The 16,360-nt window shown below is 37.7% G+C and overlaps 1 protein-coding gene across 1 annotated transcript in view; it reads left to right on the top strand.

Moving 5' to 3' along the window:
• Positions 1-16,360, top strand: part of SYNE1 (spectrin repeat containing nuclear envelope protein 1) — a 458,068-nt gene that overhangs the window by 144,268 nt on the left and 297,440 nt on the right. The window contains exons 15-20 of the mRNA XM_067542425.1: positions 4,734-4,830; positions 6,784-6,986; positions 11,588-11,752; positions 13,563-13,715; positions 14,201-14,344; positions 16,100-16,273. Coding sequence (XP_067398526.1) covers positions 4,734-4,830; positions 6,784-6,986; positions 11,588-11,752; positions 13,563-13,715; positions 14,201-14,344; positions 16,100-16,273 — 936 coding nt within the window. The remainder of the gene's footprint in view (positions 1-4,733; positions 4,831-6,783; positions 6,987-11,587; positions 11,753-13,562; positions 13,716-14,200; positions 14,345-16,099; positions 16,274-16,360) is intronic.

Genomic DNA, 16,360 nt, shown 5'->3' with positions numbered 1-16,360 from the left:
GCTTGGTTTGGGTCTAGAAATAAGTAAACTCACAGGTATATAGGTGGGAATACTCTGCTCCACACAGTTTGCGCATTCTAAACTAGAATTAACAGTATGGAATTCTTGATGTACAGTAGCTAGAGAACTATAATCATTAATGCTGTCAGTGTGGCTGCTTTTATGAGGACTAAAAACATAATGGAAGTGAAATAATTGAGAGAAAAATGCTTTTGGATCATTATTTTATAGTAAGCAGGAAATAATCTTAACGTTTCTGGTAGTGAATTTGTGTTTTATTTTGAATTATTGATCTGATGCTCTATAAATTGAGTTTGGCATTTGTACGCATTCCAAAAACAAAGAAGGAAAAAGAAGACATTGAAAAGGAACAGTTAGGATTGCTAATGACAATAATGTGGGGAACTATTACATCATTTACAGAACTGAAACATATCGAAGCAAGGGAATAAATAAGTGAGGGCATCATAAAACTTACACTGCCTACATAATAAATACATTGGGCCTCAGCCTTAACTGATGAATGCTCAGTGCAGCTGAAGGGGGCTCAAAGGTGCCCTCATATTTCCCGATCCTTAGGGCTGTTCTGTCCTGGGGGAAGCCCCCAACACATGTTAGAATGGCCGGAAAGCTGCTTTATTCTTCATAAGCCGCCAGTGGTCTCAAGGAGCCAGTGACAGCTGGGCATCCAGGTGCGAGAGATCCCTAATCACGCCCCCTTCCCCAATACCCGGGGCAGGGTAGTGGCAATGGAAGGGGCAACGTCTGGAAGGGGCAATAATATGGAAATCCCCAAAGTAGTTCTACACCACCAAAAGATCTTTCTAACTTTAGAGGCTAGATCTGCTGGTTTTAGAAGAACTTTGTATCATTGGAGCACTGCAAACCAGCTGGAGTGCAGCCAGGATTGGGGCCATCTGCTGGATCTTTATTGTCTTATACCTTCTGTGGTCCCTTAAACCTGTTCAAATTGAGTGCAGAGCAGATGTAAAATGCTGCCCTTCTGTTATGGTAGTATTTCACATTCCCTTTACCTAGATGTAAATCACAATACAAGGGGCAAAGCAGTGGAGATTCAAGCTCATTATACTTTAAGTGTAAAGACATGCATGTATCATTACAACACAACTGCCTTAACTCTGAGCCATGGCTATTGGATTTTTGTGTAGGTTTGTTATCTTGGTTGCAACATTTAAGGGGCTAAGTTGGGCTATTTATTCACAGCTCCGAGCAAGTCAGAGAATATAACCAGACCTATCCAGGGGAACACCAGAAGACATTGTACCTTGGGGTGGCATAATACTTCTAGGAACTTCCAGTATCTCTACTACACCACTCCCTGATCTAGCTTCCAGCTATGCAGTATCTACTACACCACTCTCTGAGATGTGCCTTGATATACCCACCAGGCCAGCCAGGTCACAGCTAGCTGGAGCATAGGGGAAGGTGGAACCATGGCCTTACCTTACCTCTCTTGCCTTCCTTGGCATACTATATGCCTCCAGGCAGTAAGGACAGAGAGGACCCTATGCTTAGCAGAGCAGAGAGGCTATAATTCTTCATGGCGTTTATACAGGATGCTACTAATACCCTCATCCCCACTTTACACTTGGGTATAGGCTAGTAGGAAAGGCTGTAAATAGTTATTTTTTCCCATTTAACAATATTCCTTAAAAGTATCACGTAATATATTGACCTTAGAGCAATTAGAATTATTTTTTTAGAAGCCTTTCTTGAGAATTTATGTGTTTATGTCTTTTGATAGAGAAAATGTATAGCATTATTAGTTCATAGTAAAATTATATATGTATGTGGTCTGTATTGTTTTATGTCAGAACTAAAGTTGCTTGTTGTGTCATGATAGAACATGCATTTCTTTATGCTTCACAGAATCAGATGTTTATTAAGCAAGCAGTGTAAGATTCAGGGTGTCCTTGCCTATACATTTCCTTGCACATTTGTAAATCGTGCAATAGGTAACAGCATTCTTTTCAGTTAGCAATCTTAACTAGTTTTAAAATTGAGCATTTTTGGCTTGGGAATTTTCCAGATGGTAGAATTAATTTTTAAAATGTTTACTTCTCTCATTTTTTCTTTGTGTGGGTAAATGAAGAGCCAGAGCCTGATTCTCCACTTGTCTTGCACATTGCGTCCTGAGTCGGCCCAATTCTGATCTCACTCGCCAGTTTTATACTGGGGTAACTCAGTTAATCTTCATTTGATTTACTTCTGCGTTAGACTGATGTACATGGACACAGAGAATTACACCCAGAGAGAGTCTGCTGTACCATTCTGATTTGAGATCATTTCACGCTCACTTTGCCAGGGTGAAAATGATCAGAGATGATCCATAGCAATGGAGGATCAGGCCCACAGTCTCAATTATTTTAACTAAATATGATATAGGTCATCAAATTATTAAATTAAAGAAGTGGGTGTTGCTGGCCAAACTAATAATGGCTTCTTCAGTGCACTACGTTCTGATCTTCAATCCAGCAAAGCACTCAATAATCACATGCTTAACTGTTAAGAATGTGTTTTCCCATTTACTTTAGTAGGATTACTCACATTCTTAAAGTTTACCAATGAGCTTAGTGCTTTGCTGGACTGGGGTGCGGTTTCGGTGTGTAGCTGGTGACATAAAGTATGCTTGTATACTGCATGGCTAAATTAGTCCCAGATGCCTTCAGAGTACAGCATAAACTCCCTCAAAATTTTCACAAAAAGTGTTTAAAAAAATCATATCAAATTATGTGTCAGATACAAAACTGGGATCCAGGTCTTTTGGTGCCACTGTCAGTACCTCCCAGCCAAATCAGTCAGTCTCATTAACCTATCTGAAAAATATACCTAATATTTCTTGCAATTCTATATCTCAAAGGAGTTTACAAAGGTGAGCAATCTTTGTTTCCATTTTACACTTGGCCTAATGAAGAAATCAACAAGGAAAACTTTTAAGCCCATGAACAACTTTGCCCAGAGAGAGAGAGAGGCAAAGAAACAGACTCTTTGCAAAATTTTCTGAAAAAAGGCATTTAAAAATATTAATCCCCAGAGTTATTCATTTTATTTAAAATGTGCAGAAAATTTTGGTGCTAGTGAGACTGAAATCTACACATTTCAAAGCAGAAGGACTTTTCTTGTCTTTTTCTGATATTATTAAATAAATACAGTTCTATTACATTTTACTAAGTTTTCCACAGGCTGCTGTATGTTTCTGTTTGCAATGTTATGCTTGTATTTTGTGATTTGAAGTACCCAGAATAATCAGAAGTAAACGTGTATAAATACTGCAAAGCCTTCAAATTTTCAAATAGATTTTGCTTTAACCGTATTTACTTTTCTTTTGCACTCTATTCTACACATTGGGATTGGGATGAATGTTCTTGGAAAGAGTGATAATTGCAGACTAATCATGATAAGAAAACTTTACATTTTCAGTCAAGAGTATTCAAAGCAGAAGCCAGATTCTAAGAGATGCTCATCCAACCATGTAACAGAAATATATCATGTGACCAATATGGCCAGTCAAAACTAATCAAAATTTTAAATATTTAATTTCTGAATAACTGCTTCTGAACAAACTGCTTATTAAAAAGATCTATAGAACCAAAATCATTTGCCAGACTCATACAGAGGAAAAAGTCTTATAGAATTTAATAGAAATTAAACCAATAGGGTTCTATGGAAATATAGTACAGTTCTATAGAAATTACTTCAAAATATCTATATAATTTAATAGAGGATTAAAGACTTTCCATTATATTTTTGAACAGTCCTATAGAATTCTTTTAGTTTTCTAATAATTTCTATAGGATAGTTTAAAAAAAAATAACAACCATAGACAAGATGTGTTTTCTATTAATTTCTATATAGCTTTTCCATAAGGCTTTTAGGCACTACTCAGTACAAATTATTCTTAGTAATAGGGAGCTTTTGACAAATATTTTTGAGAAACAAATACATTTGAAAAAAAATCACAAATGACTCATCAACTGTGAACAAAGAAAAAGCAACATTTGTTGAATAAGTATTCCCTATAAATTATTTACCCAGCTCTGTTTAAGAGCAAAAGTTCAAAGCAGGACATAGATTTTAGCCTCAGTCCTGAAAGTAAAAACCTATGCAACACTTTGTAAAGCAGCATCCCTTAAGGTAGTATTTCTTTAACGCCTTGTTCCATCTCTTCTGGAAGACATGAATGCAAACTGAAGTTTAATGGAATATATTTCTTCTCTTTGAATGAAATCTGCCTCTTTGCAGAGGATCAGCACAAGGGCTATTTTGAAGGCTTAAGTGGGATTTAAGTGGTGGCCATCTGCACAAAGATGAATTTTGCCCTTACTGAATTGTTTTCATTTAGATCTCAGCAGAGGAATTATCTAATAAATAGTGACTCTTCAGTCAGTTCTTTGGCTTCTGTTGAATCCTGAGTGTGAGGAAGTTCCAAGAATTCCAGCAAGAAAGAGCAATTAACGGGTTGTCTTATGAGCATGTTAAAAATATTCTTCCAAAATGTACTATTGAAAAGAAAAGAAACCCTATCGGAGGGAACTCTCCAGCCCTGTCCTTGTCAAAAGGAACTCTGGATGGTGCTTTGTAAATTAAGTAGGGAATTGTTTGGTGAAATTTGAGAAACTGTATCTTAATATAATTGTAATTCAAATGAATTGTCCTTATTATTCCTATGTGACATTTACTTTTGCCCCTTATAACCATTTTCTCCTTTTCAGTCTGTTATTGAAAACAGTAAATTCTTTGAGCAGTATGAAGTTACATACCAGATCTTGAAAAAGGCAGCTGAGATGTATGCCAAAGCTAATGGCTCAGGTAAATACCTCTGTATCTATTGCAATACTGAAGCCATTTTAGTCTCTGTTGATTTTAATATCCTTTTTAAATGAGTTCCTAAGAGTATATTTAAAAGTAAATTCCTTCTGTGCAGTAAAGTTGTACTGTAGCTGTAATTAACCACTTGGTATCTGACAAAACTAGAATCCAGTGGATTTCTGCCTGTGTTTGTTGACTGGGTGTTTACTAGAACCATGCTACTGGAGCATGAGAAAATCTAAGTGTTAATTGTAAACGTGTTCTCCCTCTTTTGATAAGGAGAAAAGCACCCTTGGTTGTAACTAAAGATGATTTTGATTTGCAAAATATGAAATTCATCCTTGTGCAGAGAGCTAGCACAATGCACATGCACTACATAAATCTCACATACTTTGTACGGACCCTCTGCACAGGGATGAATTTCACCCTCTTTGAATAACTTAAAGGAGATATGAAATAATAATATCTGAGAACCGATAACATAGGTCATCTGTGTTTTGAGGATTAAAAGAAAAGCAACAACCTCCTCTCAAAATAGCTGGAATGAGGATTTAATGACAATCACAACAATAATAATGGTGCAATTTGTGCCATTTTGAAATAGCCTTCGGTTGGGGCAGTTCAGAGCATCAACTATCCAGTGGGAAGTTGTAGAGGGATTGTTAGTCCCTCACGGAACTCCCCAGTACACAGGGGGAAGCTGTACCATCCTGTTAGTCTCCAGGTTAGCGGAGTGGCCTTTTATTCCTGGTGTGTAAGTAGTGGAAGGATCTTTTGTATTATGCCTCTCTACCAATGTGCAAAGCAGTCTTGTCCAGTATCATTATTAGTATAGTATTCACTGAAATACCTTTCACAAGCATGACAGAATTACAAAGAATGATCCAAACGATAGGTGCAATTTAAGATGAGGTGTGTGGATGGATCAACTGCTCTCTGGTCCACCTACACAACCCCATGGCTTCAGTGAGGTTGCATGGATGGCTCTGAGGGCTGCATTTTACCCTATATATATATACACACACACACATACGCACACTACTTTAAACACTGAAATAATAGAGCAGCAATCGCTGGGGTGAGATGCTGCAGTTGTTAAAATGGCTTATGGATAGGAAGGTAAAAGGAATAGCTTATCCATTTAAAATGACACTGTTAACTCAAACTTGTCCCAAAACTTAGATTTAAAAAAAAATACACTTTAAAAATGTAAAATCAATAGAAATCATTTAATAATTTTAAAAAATCCAATGATTTCATTTTCCAACAAATATTCACTAGAATTATTAGCAGCACAATTAGTGCAAACTAAGGACACATTAACTATGAATTCATTCTTAAGAGATCCTGCACTAAGGATACATTTACTGAGGAAGCTTCAGATTTTCCTTTTATCTTTTCTTTCTTTTTTCCTTAAAAAGAGGGAATGCAAGAAATCAAGTATACCACAGACAGAAAATTTAAAAAAATAAATGACAAAAATCCAATGTCATTAATCTGTCTTTACACAGTTGTAAATGAGAATAGATTTTCAATGAATATTTTTTAATGCAAACCAGGGCTGAATCAGCCACATGCGCAATTTTCTATTTATCATTCCTTGTTAAATATAAACCTTCCTACATTACCTTTTTGTTATTAGATGCATACACCAATAATATGTAGGATATGCAATTAATGTAGCATTCTTTACATGCTTTATTTTGTACTCTGTATGCTTGATTTCTCAACCTTAACATTGCATTAACATTAGGTTATGCATTTAATGTATGTTTAAACAAGCATGCTGATGTTGAAAAGAATATAAAATATAATTACCTAACAAGAATAATAAAAGAGATTTAATAATATTTTTAATAAAAGAAGCATATGCTAAATACTTGGATAAATAATTCCAGCACGTCCAGGATTTAATGTAATTTTAAAAAATTCAATATGCTTTATGTGTCTTAGTGGAAGAAGCAGAGAATGTGATGAAATTCATGAATGAAACAACAGCACAGTGGAGGAACCTGTCAGTAGAGGTGAGAAGTGTGAAGAGCATGTTAGAAGAAGTGATTGCTAACTGGGACCGATACAGCAGCACTGTGGCCAGTCTGCAGGCCTGGCTGGAGGATGCTGAAAAAATGCTGAATCAACCGGAACATGCCAAAAAAGTAAGGAATATTTGAAACTTTATCCAACCCTTGCATGTGGCTTTTATGACTGTTCAATAAAAAGCTTTACAACCTATGGGAAACAAGGTTTTTTTAAAACAAAATATAGTGACTAGATAGAGGGCTGTTTGCAGAGGACTGGGGAGAAGACCCAGATGCTGAGAGTTGTGGCAAGTTGAGACATATTCATGGAATAATTCCTGCCCTGCTCTCTTCACTATCAGAAACCTTTACAGATCCATAGTACACTTTCTGCTTGAGCATATTTGTCTTAGGTTTGTATGTGTGCACGCGCACACTCGTGTGTGCATGTATAAATATGGAGAAAAGGATGGAGAGAGAGCAAGCACATTTATGATGGTATGGCGTAAAGATTTTATTTGTCTGAATTTAAGATGGCTGCATTGTTCACAAATAGCAAAGCCAAGAGTGCCTTGTTATGCAGCTCACTCAGAATAAGTGCTGTTATATCACACTGCATCATTATGTGTTCTGTGTATGCCACATATTTTGTAGTAAAACTGGTTTAAATATTTATTGGCAAAAGTTTAGGAGTTTAAGTGAGCTGCTTAAACAGGCATTTATGTTCAGGGAATATTATGCTTTTACCTTTTTGTTTATTACTAACGTGACTGCTTTGAATTACCACTGTCTGCCTACAGCCAGTTATCTATGTATATATGTAGTTATGTTTGCCTGGCAAATTAAAAAATGAGCCTGATTTTAAGCTATTTTAGAAATGCTTTAGCTAGTTTTAAAACTTGTTCCAACTATTGTATGCATTATATATTTTACCATCAAGACTGTCTGCATTGCTGTCATGAGTTGTGTTCTGACCTCAGAGGGGGTGAAAAATTATGACAAATACATTTTAAAAACTTCTTTAAGTGACCTAAAATAGTTTTTCACACATAATGATAACACCAGGCACAATTTTAATGTCTATAACTTTGGGACCTATCTATGATAAATAGCTCCTATTTTACAAGATACCGGACTTTAATGTTGACACCAGTTGAGGAGAAAATATTGCACATCATGGGCTACAAGCCAGTTTAATTTTTTTGAGAAATTCAGTACTTTGACTTGGGGGAAAAGAAGGGAGAATTTCTCATATTTAAACAAAAACTGTGCCTGTAAAAGTTGTCTTAGTAGTTTAGCATATTATAAATTGTCCTGGCAACAGTATATTAATGGGCAGGTGAGATGGTCAGACACATGATAAATGCAGTTTACCACATGGCTGTCAGTGACTTATACATATGGGTTGTGTTTGTGTGTATATAGTGTTTAAAATGAAATATCGATATGTTCTTTGTATATGAACATTTACCGGTAAGTCAAAATCTGTATATGTCAAGTCTGTTCTACAGATTCATCTTAAAACAGATTTTCAAAACAAAATATGAACCTGTGTGTATAGTGACACACATGTGCTGCTGCTATCCATGTGATAAATGGCATTCATCATGCACATTTGACCATCCCATCTGCACTCTGCCCACTCCACTAATCTGTCTGCAGTGGGATTGTTTGACTACTTAAACATTCCAAATCTCTCAGCATCTTCAAATAGCCACAGTTTAAATTAATAAATAAAGCACTCTGACAAAGGAATATTATTTCCTTTCCCCAAAAATGTGCAACTTCTTCCTCATATTGCACTGGTTCAAGGATCAGAAATATCCCCAGTTAACAGAAGATAACAGAATTTGCTTCTGGTCCTAGATGTTTTGGAGATGCAGTACTAGACCTTAAGAGAGTGACATCATCATTTATGGCAAAACTATTTTAGGTCATTTAAGAGGCTTTTATCATTTTTTAGTTGCAGTGGGGGAGGTCTAGGTTGGATATTAGGAAAAAGGATATTAGGAATGGGGTGAAGCACTGGAATGGGTTACTTAGGGAGGTGGTGGAATCTCCATCTTTAGAGGTTTTTAAGCTGTGGCTTGACAAAGCCCTGGCTGGGATGATTTAGCTGAGGTTAGTCCTGCTTTGAGCAGGGGTTTGGACTAGATGACCTCCTGAGGTCCTTTCCAACTCTAATACTCTATTATTCTAACTTTCTCTCTCACTGGGGTTTGTCCAGTTCAATGCATGTTAAGAAAGGCAGCCTGGCTTCCAGATGGATAGACATGATTAAATAGTACCAGTAACATGAAGTAAAACTTACTGAAACATTTCCAAAATATTTGTTCTGTAATGTGTATGTCACATATAAAATCCATGATTCTGTGATGTGATATAAGGGCTTTATTGGCACTCACTTGGGCTGACCAGTATAATTCACTCTTAAATTCACCACTCATGAGAATTATGGTGCATTCCAAATGTAGGCCATAATACCTTCATCCCACACCATAATGCTTTCTCTCTTTTATCTCTCTGACTGATTTCAAGTTCTTTATTTGCATTGTTGTTGTGTTTGCAATGCTAAAAATTAAGGGTCTTCCCAGTTTTCTATTGGTAACACCTAGTTTAAGGGATTCTATCATGAACACATTAACCTAAACAATTTGGAAACTTGCCAGAAATGGACATCCTGGACTCTCATATTCCCCATACAAATAATTAAAATACAACAGAACAAATTTATCACTGAACAAATCCATCCTTTCGGGAACTCCATGGACTACCAGGAACTTAAACTAAAGATAAATTTGGCCCAGTAATTCAAAGTTGCGCAAGGAGGCTATTTAATGGGAAATGTCTGTGATGTCCCTGCACCATGCCGGCAGAAGGAACCGGGTTTGTCACCTGCTGATAACTGCGTTCCAACCTAGTGGATTCCAGAGGACCTGCAGATGGCCTCAACCATTCACAGGGAAGCCCCAGGCCCTCTCAACCCCATTAGTTCCTCTCAGATCCCTCCCAGTACAGCTCCGTTAGAGCCATGCTCCTAGGGCCTCTCCCCAGGCGGCTTCATTCAAGGCTGCCAGGAGGGACTGTGGGGGGAATCTGAAAATAGTTAGTATAGCCTGGGACTGTATTAATTTTTTTAAATCTTCCTTTGGGGTCAATGAGGATGATATGTGCCCCTCCAGCCCACTCCCCAGCCTGCCCTGATTCTGCTTCCTCTTTCATGCTGACTGGGGTCTGTGCAGAGAACCTTCTGCAGGGTTTGGGGTGGGAAACTGTACCTCAGAGGTACCCAAGCCCTGCTTCTAAGTGTAGGAGAAGAGATTCACACCTGGAATGAAAAAGTATGACTTGGGCCTCTGCAGGGTAATTCAATTTCCCGCCTCATTTCTTCTTTGACCTCTTTGGTAAAAGTCTGCCAACAATGGAACAGCATTCCTGGCATGTGTACAGCAGTTTAAAAAAATGACAAGGAAGTGTTTATATAATATGTCTGGGATGCTGTTGGACATTTCCTGACAAATCAGTATTGTTATCTTGGGCACCAGGGAAAAGCACCACTATTCTCAAACTCAAAAAAGATGTAAGATGACACTCAGTCTACTAAGAGACGATGAAGCATATTAACTAATATGTCTCTGTATATAGTACAAGTGCTCTTTACCCATCTCTTCTTTAGGGATTTAAAAAACACTGTGTTGTTGAATTATCTGTCCAACCAATTCAAGCAATATGCTTCCATTTGACATTTTCTTTGTAGCTGTATTGGAGGTGTATTAAATGTGGATAAGTTATGACGTCTGTATCAACTATTGTGTTGTGACATGACTTTCTGAAACCTTGAGATTGCACTTTTTGGTATAGCTCTGAGCAAGAAGCAGTGTGTAAATGGCACCACCCCAGGAGCAGCCCTGGGAAGAATTGGGCTTCAGGCAGGCATTTGAAGCACAGTTCCTTCTCTGGTTCCCCTCTTGCTCCTGGGGCAGAGAAAGAGGAAAAAGGAGGGTGGGGAGTCATTTGTTGGGGATCTATCATAGCAGAAAATTAACACACACACACTCTGTCTCATACTCTCTCTCTTTCACACAGACACTGGCTCAGCTGTGCAATCTAGAATATGGGAGTGGGGACAGAGCCAAGGCTCCATCTGTTGTCTTCCCTCTCCCCACTCACCCACCCTGAGATGGAAGTAAATAGACATGAAGCACTTGTTTTCCCCTGTGCTCTCAGGCCCCATGCCCCCATTACCTGTGCTGGATTTACAAGGGGGATTCTTACTGCTGTGCTGGCATGTAGTCCAAGTTGCAATCCAACCCATAGTGAATTAGTAGTTTGTGGCTTTCAAATGAATGAAATCAATCCTCAAATGTATAAATTAAACAGAAATTAGATGAAATAGTGACAATATTATAAATTAAGGATCAAATCCTTTCATCTTACTCAGGAGAGTAGTCTCATTGACCTCAGTAGTGCTACTTACTTGATTAAATTGAGACGGCACTGATTGTTTATATAGAGTCCCTTCCATTCGCACAGAAGTTATCTTGATAGCTCTACTTTAAAATATTACTTCAGAACATAACAATTTACCAAAGTACTCAACACTGGATGCTTCAGAGGATAACATGCCTCATGGGGAAAAGGTTTATTCATGACCTTAGTTGGTGATTGGTTTTATACTTTATTATGTGATGTACTGACTTTTGCAAAATGTTTAGCAATGTTGATTATATTGTGTTTAGGATTTTTTTCGACATTTACCTCATTGGATCCAGCAGCACACAGCCATGAATGATGCTGGTAATTTTCTTATTGAAACTTGTGATGAGACCATTTCCAGAGACCTTAAACAACAACTGCTGCTACTAAATGGAAGATGGAGAGAGTTGTTCATGAAAGTTAAGCAAGTATGTGTTATGGTTGTTGTATTAAAATAATGATTTTATCATTGCAGTGCAGCAAGGCTGCCTAAGATTTGCACCACTAAAGCCTGCATGGACTATTTACTAGGAGTCCAAGAGCTAAGTGTAATGTAAAATGTATATAATTATGTAAATCAGAAATCAATACATGCCACCAGTCATTGGTATCTTTTTAGATAGATGAGTAGAGATGGCTTTCTGCAAATTCACCAGCAAACTTACTTTGCAGCTTATCTCTGTAGTCTTTGACCTTAACTTTTTAAAAATGCACATTTTCTATTGTTGAAAAATTAAAATGATTTTTAAAAAGTAGCCATTGTTTTATGTAGAATCTATAGAGCTAAATTTAGCCCCGGTGTGAGTGGATGCATCTAATGCATTTCAGAGTTGCATTATCATAGGGCTGAAGCCCGTCAACAGTAGAGGCAGCACATATTAATCAACAGACCCCATTCCCATAGCTATGCTGACATCATTGTTGTCTTGTGATCTACAAGGCACAGAGAGCAAAAAAACTTACTTCAGGAAAGGGACTCAACTGGTTGGGAAATAAACGTTATTTTAAGAAGTTATTAAAAACACGTGAGGGAGGGCATGAGATATAACGTGTACAAAAGTATTTGACAGCCTTGTATACACATTTTAAAATATGTGTACTGAAGTAATCATATGGCTAATTAATTTTTTTATTTAATTACTTTTGACTACTCACCTGAGGACAAATCCTGTTCTCCATACTCACATGAGTATTCCCATTGCTGTCAATGAATCACATAAGTAAAGCGGTCAGCATTTGGTTCTTATTTTTTTAAAACCTTTCCAAACTCTTGCTTGTAACACAATCACAGCTTTATTATTTGTTAGTAATGTGCAGAGTGGTTTACTAGGCAAACCCTAATCCCCAAAGTATGAATACTCCCCTTCACATTTTGAAACTTTCTCCCCACTCCTGTTCCCCATGCCTCTCCATGACCTTCTAACAATTCTCTCATCCAATTCTTCCTGTCTATTTTGTGCTCTCTAGCAGTTCCTCAGTTCTTCCTTCACTCCAGCCCTCAGCTAATTCCCTGACTTCTCTCTCTGTCCGCAGTCCTCCCAGCCTCCCCCAGTTTTGTTTGGCTGTCTCTCTCCCTGCTATGCTTCAGATGCTGATGCATTCATATTTCCTGATGTTAATAGCTTCCCAGTCATATGCTATCTACAATACAGGGAATGTGAATGGAGTAGCACCGAGACCTTAGTGAAGATGCTGCCATGTTTGCTGTAGCATTAAACCAGATCCCCAAAGACGCTGTTACAGGATTGCAGTGACTGAGAATGCGAGGAAACTCTTGGCATTTTACCCACTGAACTGATAAACTAGTAAATCACAGTTTGAGAGAAAGTAGATGCTCAGGTTGGATGTGTCCCTGTCTAGGGCCAAAACTGAGTACAGGGGGAAATCTGAATTCTGAAAAGGATGGCTACTGGTACTCCATGAGGAGTGAGTTGGGGAATTAGGTTCTGTTCAGAGACTGGGGAGAGGAAGGAGTTCTCAAAATGATCCGGGGGGAAGGGAAGGGGGGTTGTAAACAAGTTTTCCCATTCCTAAAAAAAACCATGTTCTTCATTTATCAATATTAAAATTTAAAAAACAACAAACCAACCACTTGCTGGACCCTTAGCTTAAAAGATTACTAGTAAGTCATACTGAATAAAAAGTAAAGAAAAATTAACAGGACCTATTAGTTTCCTTAAGAAGCAGCGTTGCATATTTTGATGTGTTCTTTGTGTTTTTATTTTCCATTTTTCATAGTATGCTCGGGGAGATGAGCTGGAAAGAATGAGGAAGGAATACTTGGATGGTGTTGCCACCTTGTCAACCTTTGCTGATGGCAGCAATAGAAAATTATCTGTGTCTGGAGAAGTGTCCTTTCTAAATGTCAAGACGTTTGTCCAAGATTTGGAGGTAAGTTTCTTCCTTCTGCCTATCTATTTCTTTCTTTTTTCTTCTTCCCAGAAGAGAGAATTATGTAGCTATTTAATTTTGGGAGAGGATCAGAAGATTATTTATTTACATAGCTATATTTTATACTATCTACAATGGTGCAGTTTGTGTTTTACGTAATCTAAATGATTGTATTCTATGAGTGACTTTTCTGGGACACATTTCCGAAGCAACAAACAAGGATGTCACTGGATTTTCTGAGCTCAAATCCTCATACATAAAATGAGCTGAATGCTGAACTTTAATACAGACCTTTGGAGATGAACTCCTTTTCTTAGTATATATCAAATACATTCTGGGCCTGGTCCAACGCTCATTGAAGTCAATGGAAAAAATCCCATTGATGTCAATGGGAATTAGATTTATCACCTACATCTTCTATTGTTGAGAACAAGCTGATATGCCACATGAATTCCTAACTATACTTGTTAAAATATTTGTTGCAGGATATTAAACAGAAGGTGCCTGTGATGGAAGCTCAGTACAAGATGATTACAAGGACAGCACAGCTTATTACAAAGGAAACTTCCCAAGAAGAAGTCAATGAAATGCTTGCAACTATGACAGGGCTCAAAGCACAGCTAAGCAAGGTCCTGGAATACCTTTTCTGCTGTGCCCTATGTATACTGTTGAACTAATCATTAAAGATGGGCCCAAACTGGAACCATTTAGCTAAGTGCCACACCAACCCCAAATTTAGGGGGCTCAGTAAAATGGGACCCATATCTGAACCAGTCCTAGGACTGGTTGCTTATGGTTTGTTTCACACAATGAGTTTTTATAAAACAAAACCTAAACTTTGGTTTTGACCCATCTTTATTTCACATAGATTTGAGCTAAAACCTAAATTATTTATGTGAACCATCTCTTCTTCCCCCACCAGACTTTAGAGGGTTAGGAAAAATGGGAGCCGTATCTGAGTCCCCCCTGGTTTGAGTTTTGATTTTTTCATAATTAAAACCACCCCAGTTTTGTCCATCTGATTCTGAACTAAAGTCATATTTATGAGCATTCTTTGAAAAATATGCTTTCACATGGACAATTTATTTAAAAAGAAAACTTGCGTTAGATTGCTGATATTTCCAAAAATAACAGGGTTTTTTGGGGGGAAGGGCTATAATTGAAGTACTGGAGCTATCATGCTCAGCCTAATGCATAAATTTGAAAAAAATCATTGAGGTTATATATAATATAATGTTTCAGGTGTAGGCATTTAGACTGAGTGCTAGCTCCAATCCCAGGATGTCAGTACATGTATAGAATAGACCAGGGTACACTTTTCATATACAAGTTCCTCTGCATACCAAATCTCTGCATTAGTCAGATATGTCCTTACAGTCATAGAGTGTTGTATACAGCTTCCTCCTGAAGTCATTAACACTGCTCCTGCACTAAATAGATGGTTTCAGATACTCTTTTTTGCCCATATCATATCATGGAGCTTAAGCTTCAACATGGAACCTTAGCTTCTATCAGTACTGTTGCACTATTTCTAAATTGCCAGGCTGCTGCTCCCAAAAGCAATCCGCTCTTCTATACTGAGTGGGTGAGTGTTTTTTTTCCAACTCAAACTGGTTGAGAGCCTCACCCCGATTGCTCTACTGTTGGGAAGTACAGAGAAATACACAGGTGTAAAAAACCAAACATAACACACACACATACATACACAACCCACCAACCCTTTGTCAATATTGTCATCTTAGAAATACAGCAATTCACAAACTCACCTCAACAAAGGGGACAGAGTAGTGAAAGACAGAAGCTGAGTGGGAAGTAGTGATGGAGAACTGAAGCGAGAGGTACAGTGTGGAGAGACAGATGATCTTGCAAATCATGCATATGCGAAACTCCTGGGTAAGGGATGCAGGATTGGGCCAGAAACAATGTAGAGAATGAGAGGAAGAGAAGCAAAAGAAATGTAAAAAGGAAGGGGTATGTGAGAAAAATGAGAATGGAAGGATGGATGGAAGAGAGAAGGAGAGAGATAGAAGGGGAGAAAGAAATACAGGAGAGAGAACATGAGGCAGAAGACAGCAAATAATGTAAGGGAGAATAAAAGAAGAGATCTCCCAGACAAAAGTTAAAATGATATCTAGTGAACATATATTAAAATAACTATGGGTTGTATATAGTGCCAGGAAGATATTACTATTTTTAGACCAGATCATGAAGTACTTGATATTAATGGTAATTTTTGCTTGAATAAGAACTAAGTATCAAGCCCATTTACCCTTAAAGGAGGGAGGAGGGGCATGTATAAAGCTATGTACAATGAAAAGCTATTTATTGTTTATTGCCTTTCAGTAACTTTGTGTTGTAATGAGATTTTTTCTTGTTGCCAAAAGACTAAGGAGCATTGTCCTGTCCTGCTCTATGAAGCTCAGCAGCTGCTGTCTCCTCTGGAAGAATTAGAAAAGCAAATTACATATTTTTATGAATCTCTTGAGAAAGTCAATGAAATAATTTCTGCCCCAGATCCTGAAGTGCAACCTGCAGCTGTTTTTAAACAAAACCACCAGGTAGGTTTAAAAAAAACCCTGCCCAAAACCCTGTCTGGAAAATATAAGAAATTCTCTATGAGCATTTATGCAACACATTAGATTGTT

Source organism: Emydura macquarii, unplaced genomic scaffold (assembly GCF_026122565.2).
Source record: "Emydura macquarii macquarii isolate MOO-44397 ecotype Brisbane River unplaced genomic scaffold, CSIRO-AGI_Emac_v2 contig_705, whole genome shotgun sequence".
NCBI lineage: Eukaryota > Metazoa > Chordata > Testudines > Chelidae > Emydura > Emydura macquarii.
This window is presented reverse-complemented; position numbering and strand designations above follow the sequence as displayed.